Genomic DNA, 12,052 nt, shown 5'->3' with positions numbered 1-12,052 from the left:
GATAACGAAAACTTACAAAAGACAACCACAATGATAAATTTAAATGAGAAATTATAAAGAAGATAGTCAGGCATATATTATAAAAAGCGCCTAAAACGATTTCACGGTATTCGATAAAGAAGATGATGGCGTAAAATTAATGCGTTTTTTCGCATACTTTATGAGCTTACCGGAATTTATGGATAGAAAAAGTAGCTCCTCCCTCCTGAACCTAGATCATCATTATTAGCTATCTTAGGAAAGGAAAATTTCTCAAGTTGCAAGAACTTCAACTCCTTTCATTTTCATCATCGCTATCATCCTCTTCTTCATCATTATTTCCACCTGTGATATCCTTCTCCTTGGCATTATCATCATCTTGCTTTATATTTCCGTCGCCATCATTATTATTATTATTATTGCTCTCAGCTTCCAACCTCGCTTCTTCTTCCGCTTCAAATTTTTCCAAAGCAGCTCTCTCTTCCTCATCCAAAAACTTTGGTTCGATGATATGAGCAGCGAGATCCTTCATTAAGCCAAAAGCAAGAAAACGCCTCTTGAAAATCTTCATGAGAGGTTCATCCGGCAACACATAACGTTTATCCTGAAAAACTCATATAAACAATACTTTGGGCTTGAAGAAGAAAGGATGAACGACTAGTCATTTGCGACTTACGGTTTAAAAAGGAAATCAGATAACTTCTGTGTTACTTAGGATGAAATCGGAACTACTGCAACTGCTTAAACAACAACATACCTTTGGATCAAGTAAATTATTACTCCGGAAATATGCCCACATTGCTTTGATCACGTCACAACGTCGCATATACCGTTTACCACAGACTGCAGCAAGATCATCTGTCAGTGCGCAGTAAACATTATATGGACCCTGAGAATAGCAGTAGTAATTGGACTCAGCAAAGTCATTAAAAGTGTGAAATGTATAGAAAAGAGTGGAGTGAATGATTTTCAATTGAGTGAATGATTTTCATGAGAAAAAAAAGATGTGAGAAATAATGAAGGCGAACGTGACAGGTAATAATGAAAATGAAAATCTGTAAAAATGTTGATGTATAAAACAACAGCAAGAGTCATTCACTTCATTTTAATTGCCCTATCATACAATATAACGTCTGACCACTCAACGTAACGTTACAAGGTTTGGTCTATTGATCAAACATATTCGACAGGAAACATATATTGTTCGTGAGAAAGACAATAACGATATCAAGCAACTGAAACACTGCGCCTGGTTTGGTATCTGCCAAAGATATCGCTAGTTTTCTGTGCAAAACATCTACCAACAACTTTTGGTAGAAATTCACAAATTTTTAAAGAATATGGTTAAACATAGCCATAAGATATTTTTTGATCCAGAAGCTATTAAAACTTTGAACCGTTGTAATTAAGATAGAAGTACGAGGGGAGGCGTCCTGATCAGATTATGCAAGGTAGATTTCATAATCACATGTAATGAAACAATTAAATTTCAAACCTTCTTTTTACGAGGTTTTGATCCACTTTCAATGGTTCCTTTGTTCCTTTTCTTGGTAGTTTGTCTTGCTGTTACCGCGGCTCTTCGCCTTTTCTGTCCAACTTCCAGTAATTCTGCATCTGATTCTGAAGATTTTCGCTTTCTCGTTTCCTAAAAATTTTCGGTCGAAAAAAATAAATCCAAGCTCCGATTAACATACTAATAGATTTTGATAAAATTTTTCAATTTTAAAGATTGTGTTTGAATAAAGCCATAGGATGCAAGAATTTTTCACTCAGAAACTGCCAGGAATTAACAAAATTGAAGAATTACAAAATGAAAACAAATAAACAAACCTTAACTTTCTTTCTTGGTGCGCGGTCTGTAAAAACAACTCCATCATCTGATTCCGAATCTGATTTATCATTTGCCTCTGATTTCGCCTTCTCGGTAGTACTTGTTTCAATTATCTTCAATAACTATCAATGAAACAAAACAGTTGTTGTAAATTGAGAAGAAAGAAGTTCGAGATACTACGCTTATTATACAACCTCGCTGTGACAACAATGCAAAACCATACATCCATAGTGATTTTATCGATGGCTGCTTTGTAATCTGAAAAGTCCACATCGAATGTTTCCTTCAATTTTTCTCGAATTATTCGACTTGTCAGTTTATCCATTCCTGTGAAATCCAGAAGTTTGAATTAAAATGAAAAAACACAGTTTACTCCATTATGTCCAAAAGGAAAATCAAACGGTAATTATGTGTAAAAATTGAAAGTAGCACACCGAATTGCTGTATTTGCCTTGCAACTGCATCACGTATACGTCCTTCTTCTACCGGCAATCCGGTGCTCCCCTTAACATCCACCATCCTTGCAAATGCAGGCAAATAAGTTTCTGAATGTAACTGCCTGAAAACAAAACGGAAAAGAAGTTATTGTAATCAGCTTTTAAAGGCAAACACATCCGAGCTCTAACAATCCATTGCATATTTCAAGTCGTAAGATGTTTCCAGAGACAAAATAACTGAGATCAAGCGATATAAATCAAAGATATACAAGGAAGCGTTTAGTGGCCATTGTATATCACTCTAACTAACGTTAGATTGGTATTATGGCCTTAAAAAATTCGCTAAGAGTTAAGTGAAAGTCACTTCTGATGATACTATCTGTTAATAATATTTCATCTCTTGCGGATTAATGTCAATTAAGCATCCGGTTAAATCCGTTAAAAGACATGCAAAAAGAACATGATTTAATAAAACGTATATCTCCATAATGAACATTATTTTCTCACTGCTCTATAATTATTTCATGAAAAACCACTGGTACACTTCCAAAGTCTTAAAAAATTTCTTTCATCTCGTAATTTTTGCCATTCCCACAGTTTCGCCAAACTTCAACTTCTTTAAAAATTCCGAATTTAGTGCGTTTATCCAGAATCAGAGTAAACCTTATTATACTTCTTACAGCGGGCTCCAAGAGATGATATAGCGTGATTTAGAGATGATTCAGCATGACCTAGAGATAATACAGCATGATCTAGAGATGGCAGGGATGATTCAGCATGACCTAGAGATGATACAGCATGATCTAGAGATGGTAGGGATGATTCAGCATGACCTAGGGATGATTCAGCATGATCTAGAGATGATAGGGATGATACAGCATGATCTAGAGGTGCATACGTCACGTAAAACGAACAAGACACCCTTCATGTCTCCCCGCATGCCTCCCGGAAAGCGCCAAACACCTCTCCCTCACAACCCACCCGCAAAACAACCACACCCAAAAACCGGCAACCATTCTGGAAGTCCATCCGACTTTAGTAGCTTAATATAGTTAAGTTTTGAATGGCCGATCGGTAATTGATGGATGAGTTGTTTGCATAAAATTGAATGTAGCTGGATGAAAGTTAGGTAAACATTGTTCTCGTGGCTTGCAAGAAATTTCTGGGCGATTATGGATCTAGACTTTCCCGCCACTTTCGTATGTAGATAGGATCTTCATGATATCCATTCAGCAGTAGATTAGTTCAGCAGTACATAGTAAATGAACCGCGAAATTTGAATAACTTATTATTCTTCAGAAAAATTTGCATAGCTTACAGATTAAGAAATAATGGAGCTGGATATCGCAAAACATTTTCAGCAATTATTAGACGGTAAAGGAAATTCAAAATCGACAGGTCAAGCAGCTATTGAAACATTAATGCGATGCATCGAGATCTCCAAAGGTTTTCATTTCTTTTTCAGTCATCCCTTCATAATTTTTGTTTATTTTTTCTCCTTCTTCCTGAATTATACATTGTTAATCTATATATGCGAAAATCTGAAAGTGGTTCAGTGGAAAAAGCGAAAATATAATTTAAATTTTAGCAAAAACAGTAAACGAACTGACAGATGAGCTGAGGAATGCAGTGGTTGCTATGTCAACAACCGATTATAGTATACCATCTATTCGAAGTGCTAGCGAATTATTTTTAAGGTTTGATTTAATAAATAGTTATCGTAATCAGCCATATAAAGTGTCTTTTTAAAACCTTTCTCATGTAGTCAGTGATGGGTGTAAGATGGAGAGGATATGCTGAATGAGATGAAGAATAGAAAAATTTCTTTCAAAAAGTGTGACTGTTTTTAAATGGATTAAATCAGTTCTTGTTAGGCTAAGGCCAGCATTTTTAGGTTTATATCACTTGCTACACCTGAGGAGAATGTGCAGGAATTCAATATTTTAATGCAGAAATACAAGGAGCGTGGAAATATTTTTATTGAGCGAGTCGAGTTGAGCAAAACGCTGATAGCATGTTTTGCGAAACCTTTTATTCGAAACAATATGGTAACATTCTTGTCAAGTTACTTATTCTTTATCTCTCATTTATTTCCCCAAATATCTTTTCGGGTTCAGTTTAGTGACATCTCGATAAAAAAATTTTTGTATTGTTTATCGTTTATGTCTAACGAGAAGCAAGAATTCGAAATCCTATTACTTGAAGCTTAAACTGTAGATCGAACGAGGATCTAGAAGTTACTGAGATAACTTATATATCTAACCTTGTCGAATTTTAGCGCATCCTCACCCATTCATATAGTAAGGTGGTATTAGAAGTGTTATTACATGCAAAGAGGGACGGCGTTAATGCACACGTTTTCGTTACGGAATCTTGCCCGGATAAATCAGGTAAATTTGCTTTTTGATGAGCAGTTCTATTCAGAATTTACAGTTTTTGTTTCACGAGCATTGCGCTAGGCTGTTTTTTGAACATTATAATTCTTTAATTGTGAGGCATAAGGTTCTACCGAACTAACTGCCGGTGATCTTCAGGTAATATGATGATTAAAGCCTTAGAAGATGCTGGAATTCAGTCTACATTAATACTGGATGCTGGAGTTGGGTATGTTTAAATTGATGATATGTTAGTTTGGGTTAAATGCATTTGTGGAAAATGCTCAGATATTCGTTTCTCTTTAGATGCAGTTCCATGCTGCTCTTTTGAAAACTTTAAAATGGTCTCCATCCATTTTAAGGCTAGCGATATTTGCACCAGTATAACAATAAATATGATACGTACGTTGAATTCTGATCATGACTGAAAATAAAGAGCATCTGCAAAAATAATAATAATGAATACGAAAAAATTTGGTAATGCTCAGACTGATAAATCATCAGTTTGGTCGTTTGCTGGGCATGACATATGTTAAATGGTTTTTGAGATCATATTATGTTTGAGATCGTTATTTGATGCTTACGGTGGAGTATTTTTACAGTTTTTCATTCTAATTATAGTACAGGTGATGTGATTTAATTTTTTGCTTTCGCAGAAAATCTTCACAAAGTTGAGAAAATTGAAATAAATTTAATTCATAAACAAACCTTAGAATACTGTGTTTTCTGCAAATCAAAATTTTTATTTCAATTAAACTTACAGAGTATTATAGGTATTTAATGGAAACAATTGATTTGGTAATGGTTGGTGCAGAAGGTGTTATGGAAACTGGTGGTATAATAAACAAAATTGGTACACATCCGTTGGCCGTATGTGCAAAAGCAATGCACAAACCATTTTTCGTTATGGCTGAAAGTATCAAATTTGTTAAGGAATATCCTTTAAGCCAAAATGATATACCGATCGAATTCAAGGTTTAACCCATTTCTCTTTTTCGTTAGGAATTTTCCCAGTCAGGGAAATTTTACCGTTAATTTTTTTCAACAATTGTGTTATATTATATTGTTGGTAAGGGAGAGCATGTACCTTCTCTTCTGGAAAAGGGCTATCAGCTATCAAATATTTGCTTTGATCTTTGTTGAATTTTTTTAGACTTCTTATTCTGACAAAAAAACCAGAATAATATTATCAAATCTTCGTCATTTTTGTTAAATTTTGAATCAGAATTTGTGTAAATGTAATCTTCAGTATACGGCATCAACTCTGAAAAAGCATAAACTTGATGGCGATTTTTCAAGTGAGCATCCGCGCGTCGATTATACTCCACCGCAGTATATCAATCTGCTTTTCACCAATCTTGGTATCTTGACACCTGCGGCTGTTGGTGATGAGCTTATAAAACTGTATGTATGATTTTTGTTTGTCGAAGACCGTCTTCAGTTCTTCTAGTTTTGTTTTTATTGTTATTGCACTTAGGAGCCGTTTTTTTTCTTTTCTTTTCTCCGTGGGCATATCTTAAGCCAAATTTTTGTAGTTTTTGCGGAATGGAATTTATTTTTTTTTTATGCTATTAATGCATCTTATAATCCCGATCCATTTTGTTTTCAATTACTTCAGCATATAAGTTTAATACTGGCATACTTTCGCATAGAATATATGTAATACTTTTGTATTTTCGTATTTTCTCATATTTTCTTATGCTGATGGAAGGAATTTTGAATTGAAATAATCACTAACGTCTCATTAATAGGTATAATTCCTTCGACTGGTTGGATTTGGTCCAGGTTCCAACTGTATTAATTTAATAATCAAAACACTATGTTGCGTAATTGGCTCCTTGAATTGAAGTAAGTAAATTGGTGGATTGCAGAAGTGACCGAAAAATGGCAGGAAAAGTAACGAAAGTAAAAGTAACTGCAAAGTAACAGGTAGTAAGGATTTTAACAAGACTATTATTCTCAAGAAAAAAGGTTTGTATTTTTGATGGGAAACAAGTATGTCTAAGTTTGTCTTCCAGCGATCGAATACTAAAATTTCGTTCAAATGTATAAAAGTCTGGAAGCAAACATTTTTAGTTTTCATAATCAAATTTGATATTAGTCGGAGTTTGTTTTCTAGCAATAACAAAATGCTATGCTTTTTTTTTGAGAAAAAATTTTTACACAGTAAAAAAATCACTTCTTAGGAATGTCCATGACTAATGAATACCGATGTTATGCAAAACAGTTGCTTTATTCTTTTTCTTATATATATATATATTCATTCGTATGTATATTGGCCAATTTTTTTTACACATGTGATTTGTACAGATCTCACACCGTTTCTGTTTATGGGATCTACATTTCTGATTGATAAATATTGATGTAGATAAAAGGGATTGCTAAATCATTATTGTTCCGAAATATAACACCTAATAGTTCAAGCTATATCATGCTTCATCAAACGATGATAACGAAATCACATTGATGGCTTACTTAGGTAAGACTGAGATTATACAAAGTAGGAGAAAAGATTAATACAGTTCAAACAGTCGGAAACTGATGCGTTATTGGGTGTCGCATTGTTTTAGAAAAACAGACTTTTGATTTTGCTATTTATATTTCCAACTTTAATTCGTAGGAGGAAGAATAAATTTGGAGTTATTTGTTCTTAATGAATACAAGATACTAAATGATAAGGGATCTGGGATATCTCTATATCACTCAGTATGATGATCAATAGATTGCAATATGGTTACAAGTAAATGTGTTCGTTTTACTTGGGAAGTGCATGGTTCGACATGTTGCGGAAAAGTGATTCAATAACTGATCCTTCTGGTTCTGATAACCTTCTGAGTCATTATAGTGCTTTTCTTTTTCATTTTGCCGCGAAAAAAAAAAATGTTATGATATGTTGTGATGACAAATTAGTGACTTGTTAGTAATAGTTGGCAAATAATATGCTAATTTTTGAAATACAATTTGAATTACAGCATTTTCGGGATGGTATGGTTAGTTTTCTTATTAGTTTTGGTTAGTTTTCTCAGCATATAGCAAGGAATTCCAAAAGAATCGGAAAAACTCAGGTTAAGGTAAAAAAGACTGGCATTCTGTGTTCCATCCACAAAGCTCTTTGAAAGAGTATTAATCACACTTATTATCAGCTGGAATATTTGGTGCTATTGGTTGCAAATTTTCTGGAAAATCAAACAACTAAAAAGTTTAGATTATTTGGAAAGAATTTGAAGAACTTTTAAAAGTTTCATCAGTACTAGATATTGATAAGTTTCATCAGTACTAGATATTAATAAGTTTCATCAGTACTAGATATTGATCCTTCAGTACTTGTAATTATGCTGAAGCATATTTCGAAAGCATCGCTATCAGTTTTACCTGTAACAAATGAATTTTGCAATAAATTGCGCTCCTAAAATAGTCATTCCCCTTAATACTTCCCGAACTGTCGTTCTGCGGTGTCCTTTATAATACAAGTAACTGGCTATTACAGTAAACATGTTCTGTCCAATCCGTTGACAAAGTTGTTTGGCTCGATGTTGAAACGTTTATATCTTGTTTACAATAAAACGATATGATTACCGAACATGTTTCTGTTCATAGCATGTCTCTTATCCAGAGAATATTCCAAATACGAAGTGATTGAAATCCCTTCAGAATATGTCATCATGTACATTCCCTGTTTTGATACATTTCACATGACATCAATCATATGTCATTGATGATCAAGCAATGGTAATGAATTCGTTAGATTAGACAGAATTGATCGTTTTTATGATCTTTATAGGTTTTCCCTTGTAAACATAACAAATATCGAGCATACTTCATTTTACAGCTGGACAGTGACTGTCACAAAATTGTACCAACGATGTATTGTGGTAGCGGTAAATGAACGTACAAGTAACACATGACCGGTTCATATTTTCATCCGGTTTTACTACCCATACATTCTTTATTACATTTTGAATTCCGTTTAGTAGAATACCCGGAAAAAGATGCGTTTATTACATTTCCAGAATTAATAATCGACAATGTATATGTTAAATTGTCGTAAAAATTATCGTTCGGTATTTTAACACGAAAATTAGTTATACATACGGTTGCTAATGTCTCATATGGATGGTTGTTGATAAAAGCTGCATTTGAAAATATGACGATGATCATACATTTGATAATAGTAACTATGGTTATCAGAATATTAACAGAGTAAAAGTATTATCTCTCATAAAACTTCTTCTTATCTATCCAAATTTATGCATTTAATCATTAGCATTATCGTAGTTTGCAAACAAATTGCTTTCATTCTGCTCATTATTTAAAAGTAAACAATTGAAAAAAAAGAAAAGACCGCCTGTCTTTGTATAAGCAAAAGTAATGGGACAAGATTTACTGCAGTCATCTGTCAAATGTCATCTTTTTCATGCTGAAATCTCATGTTGCACCTTTTTTAGATTATCAATTTCGTCCATTCTATTAATATTCGATTTCTGCATGTAATACAGACGTAATACAATAATTAGAAAATGTAATATAGTAATTAAAAAAATTGTATGTAATACAATAATTAGAAAAAAAAATTAACTTTTAGATATAATAAAAATGGATCCAATGATCTTTGGACTGTTAGAAATTAAAGACAAAATGAAATGAGCCGTTTGTGGAGTTTTCTTCCTAAAGTATCTATTAAAGTTTAGGTTTACAAGTGGTGACAGAATGAATATATCAATGGTATGCTTTCTTCCAATGATTTGACCCTTTATGTAATCGTAAAAAAAAAAAACAATTTAAATTATTTATAATTCATGAATTTAAGCGATAATTGAATTAAATAAATGCTTTTAACGATTGTTATGCATCTTTGAAAAGCTCAACTTAGATAATTAACATTTCAGATAAATTGATAAGAAGCATTTAGATGATGATAAAATGATCGAATTGATGATATTTCGAAATAATCACTAAGTAAGAAGAGATTCATTTTACTGTTACTGTTTCAAAACATTTTATAAAAGTTATTTTGAATATTGATTATTTGGATCAATTGCATTTGGCATGCCATAAACATTCATTTATCTGGCCTAGTTTATTTGGAATTTCTTGGCCATACTTTAAACAATTTCCATTTACAATAATTCACACAAATTGTAAAATTTCATGCAAAGTTGTGGAGAAGTAAACAACTTTAATTGTAATAAAATATTTTATAGCCAAGGAAATTTTATGCAAAATTTGCTACAATTTTTTAAAAAATTCTTATACTCTTTTGAATATTTTGGCGTTATGCTTCATTTGCACTGCATATTTGGAGACTGTCACATCTAAATATCTTCCAGTCACAAAATATATTTGTCCTACAAAAAATCAATAATAAAGTTTTTCATTTTCAAAATGCTTCTTCTCAACATGTTTGACCGAGATTTCCTGATGATATAGCTATAAGTTAGGTTATGAGGAAAAAAAAACATTTGGGCATTTTTGTTGAAATTTAAAAATTAATATATGATAATTTCAAAAATTTTTTCTATTTCAGATACTATTTTTAAAAATTCAAGAACAGTATGTGAGCAGAAAATTGTATACAAATAACTCTGAGCAAAAAAAAAAATTTCCCAAATTTCAAGCTATGGGCCATTCATTTTGTTGAAACTTTTTTAGTAAATGACATCACACAAATGTCACTTTGTCCATTTCCTGCAATTTGACAACTTCATCAGAAAATGTCATTACCACATTTCTGGCATGCCAACCGTCATTTTATTTTATTGCAATATTACCGTCATTAGCGCTTCGAATATTCTCCCAAGTTTAATGATGTAATGAAATTTTGAATTTCATCTGCACTTTTTCTACTCTTTGCGAAATATTTGAATATTGAAATAAGCGAAAAAAGCAACAAATGATACAATAGATTTTGTAAATTTCGTAAAATTTTCTTCAAAGAATTTCACAATTAATTCAAATTTAAACAAAATGAACTGATAAAATCATTTAGGTTGACATTATTATAAAAGAGAAATGCAAAGTTGAATTTAATTCTTAAACGAATGATTCATTTGTTTACGTAAACAAATTTTTTTCCACCATTTTTAGTTTCTCATTTGCAATTTACATTCACAATTTCAATGCAACTACATTGGCGGAAATGACAGAATGTGATATGATGGCGGAAATGTCTTTGTTTCTTGATGGATGCAAAAAAAAAAATGGAAATTACGTCTTCTTCGAACACAACTGAATAGAACTGAACAATGTCTTCTTCAAGCTTTGTCATATTATCATCATTATAGTTAACATTAAGCACAATATAAGAAGACTAATACACGATGTAATTAAAAGACCAGAAGAAATTGTCCCAGCTGTCTTTGTCTTCAGCCAAGTTCATTTACATATATATACGATTGTCATGGTACATGTTTTATCTTGTATGGTTTTATACAACAAACAGTTTGCAAAGATATTGGTTCAAAAGTAAACTAATATAGGGTGACAAATATGAAAAGTGAATACAACAAATCATTTCATTATTTAAAATTTTATAATTTTTTGAAAGGATTTGTAATGCTAATTGATATTAATTGCGCAACGGAAAGAAACTTTCACTATTCTATTTTTATGATAAAATAATTTAAGAAAAATTTAATTATCGGATAATTTTCAAATTTTAGTGTTTAATTTGATTGTTAATTTTCTAAGGCACATTTTTATCTTATTAATTTGAATTGAAATAATAACGCAAAATAAAAGGAAACAGCGATCATTTTGCGTCGCAAATATAAATGGACAAATTTTTTCCCATATATTAACCTAAAATGCGATCGTTTAAAAGGAAATTGAATAAACTAAATTACCTAAATTAAATAAAACCGGATAGTTTACTAAGATTGGCATACGAACTTTTTCAAGTGGCCCAAAAAACCGGTATTCCTATCTTTAATTCATATTCATCTCATTCCTCGAGAGAAGATTAGTGTTGTCAGGATAGCCGAATTTTGGAAAATAAATAAATAAAAATTAAAATATTAGTAAAATCTTTTGTTGACTACAGGCAAAATTAGCAATTATCATATGAGATTTATTATTATTATTATTATTATTATTATTATTATTATTATTATTATTATTATTATTATTATTATTATTATTATTATTATTATTATTATTATTATTATTATTATTATTATTATTATTATTATTATTATTATTATTATTATTATTATTATTATTATTATTATTATTATTATTATTATTATTATTATTATTATTATTATTATTATTATTATTATTATTATTATTATTATTATTATTATTATTATTATTATTATTATTATTATTATTATTATTATTATTATTATTATTATTATTATTATTATTATTATTATTATTATTATTATTATTATTATTATTATTATTATTAGTTATTATTATTATTATTATTA

The 12,052-nt window shown here is 31.0% G+C and overlaps 2 protein-coding genes across 2 annotated transcripts; one reads left to right on the top strand and one right to left on the bottom strand.

Moving 5' to 3' along the window:
* Window positions 1–200: 200 nt before the first annotated feature.
* Window positions 201–2,375, bottom strand: LOAG_08672 (SWIB/MDM2 domain-containing protein). Its single transcript, XM_020447762.1, has 5 exons — window positions 2,034–2,375; window positions 1,810–1,923; window positions 1,475–1,624; window positions 737–868; window positions 201–583 (listed from the first exon to the last, which is right to left on the bottom strand). Exons 1-5 carry the CDS (start codon window positions 2,133–2,135, stop codon window positions 269–271), a joined length of 813 nt encoding a protein of 270 aa, XP_020302043.1. The 5' UTR covers window positions 2,136–2,375; the 3' UTR covers window positions 201–268.
* Window positions 2,376–3,561: 1,186 nt separating this feature from the next.
* Window positions 3,562–6,144, top strand: LOAG_08671 (initiation factor 2 subunit family protein). Its single transcript, XM_003144201.2, has 7 exons — window positions 3,562–3,693; window positions 3,836–3,944; window positions 4,142–4,295; window positions 4,526–4,637; window positions 4,782–4,851; window positions 5,396–5,597; window positions 5,872–6,144. The coding sequence occupies exons 1-7, from the start codon at window positions 3,579–3,581 to the stop codon at window positions 6,034–6,036; spliced, it is 927 nt and encodes a 308-aa protein (XP_003144249.1). The 5' UTR covers window positions 3,562–3,578; the 3' UTR covers window positions 6,037–6,144.
* Window positions 6,145–12,052: the final 5,908 nt, after the last annotated feature.

The sequence above is a fragment of the Loa loa genome (assembly GCF_000183805.2).
Source record: "Loa loa unplaced genomic scaffold supercont3.252, whole genome shotgun sequence".
NCBI classification, from domain to species: domain Eukaryota; kingdom Metazoa; phylum Nematoda; class Chromadorea; order Rhabditida; family Onchocercidae; genus Loa; species Loa loa.
This window is presented reverse-complemented; position numbering and strand designations above follow the sequence as displayed.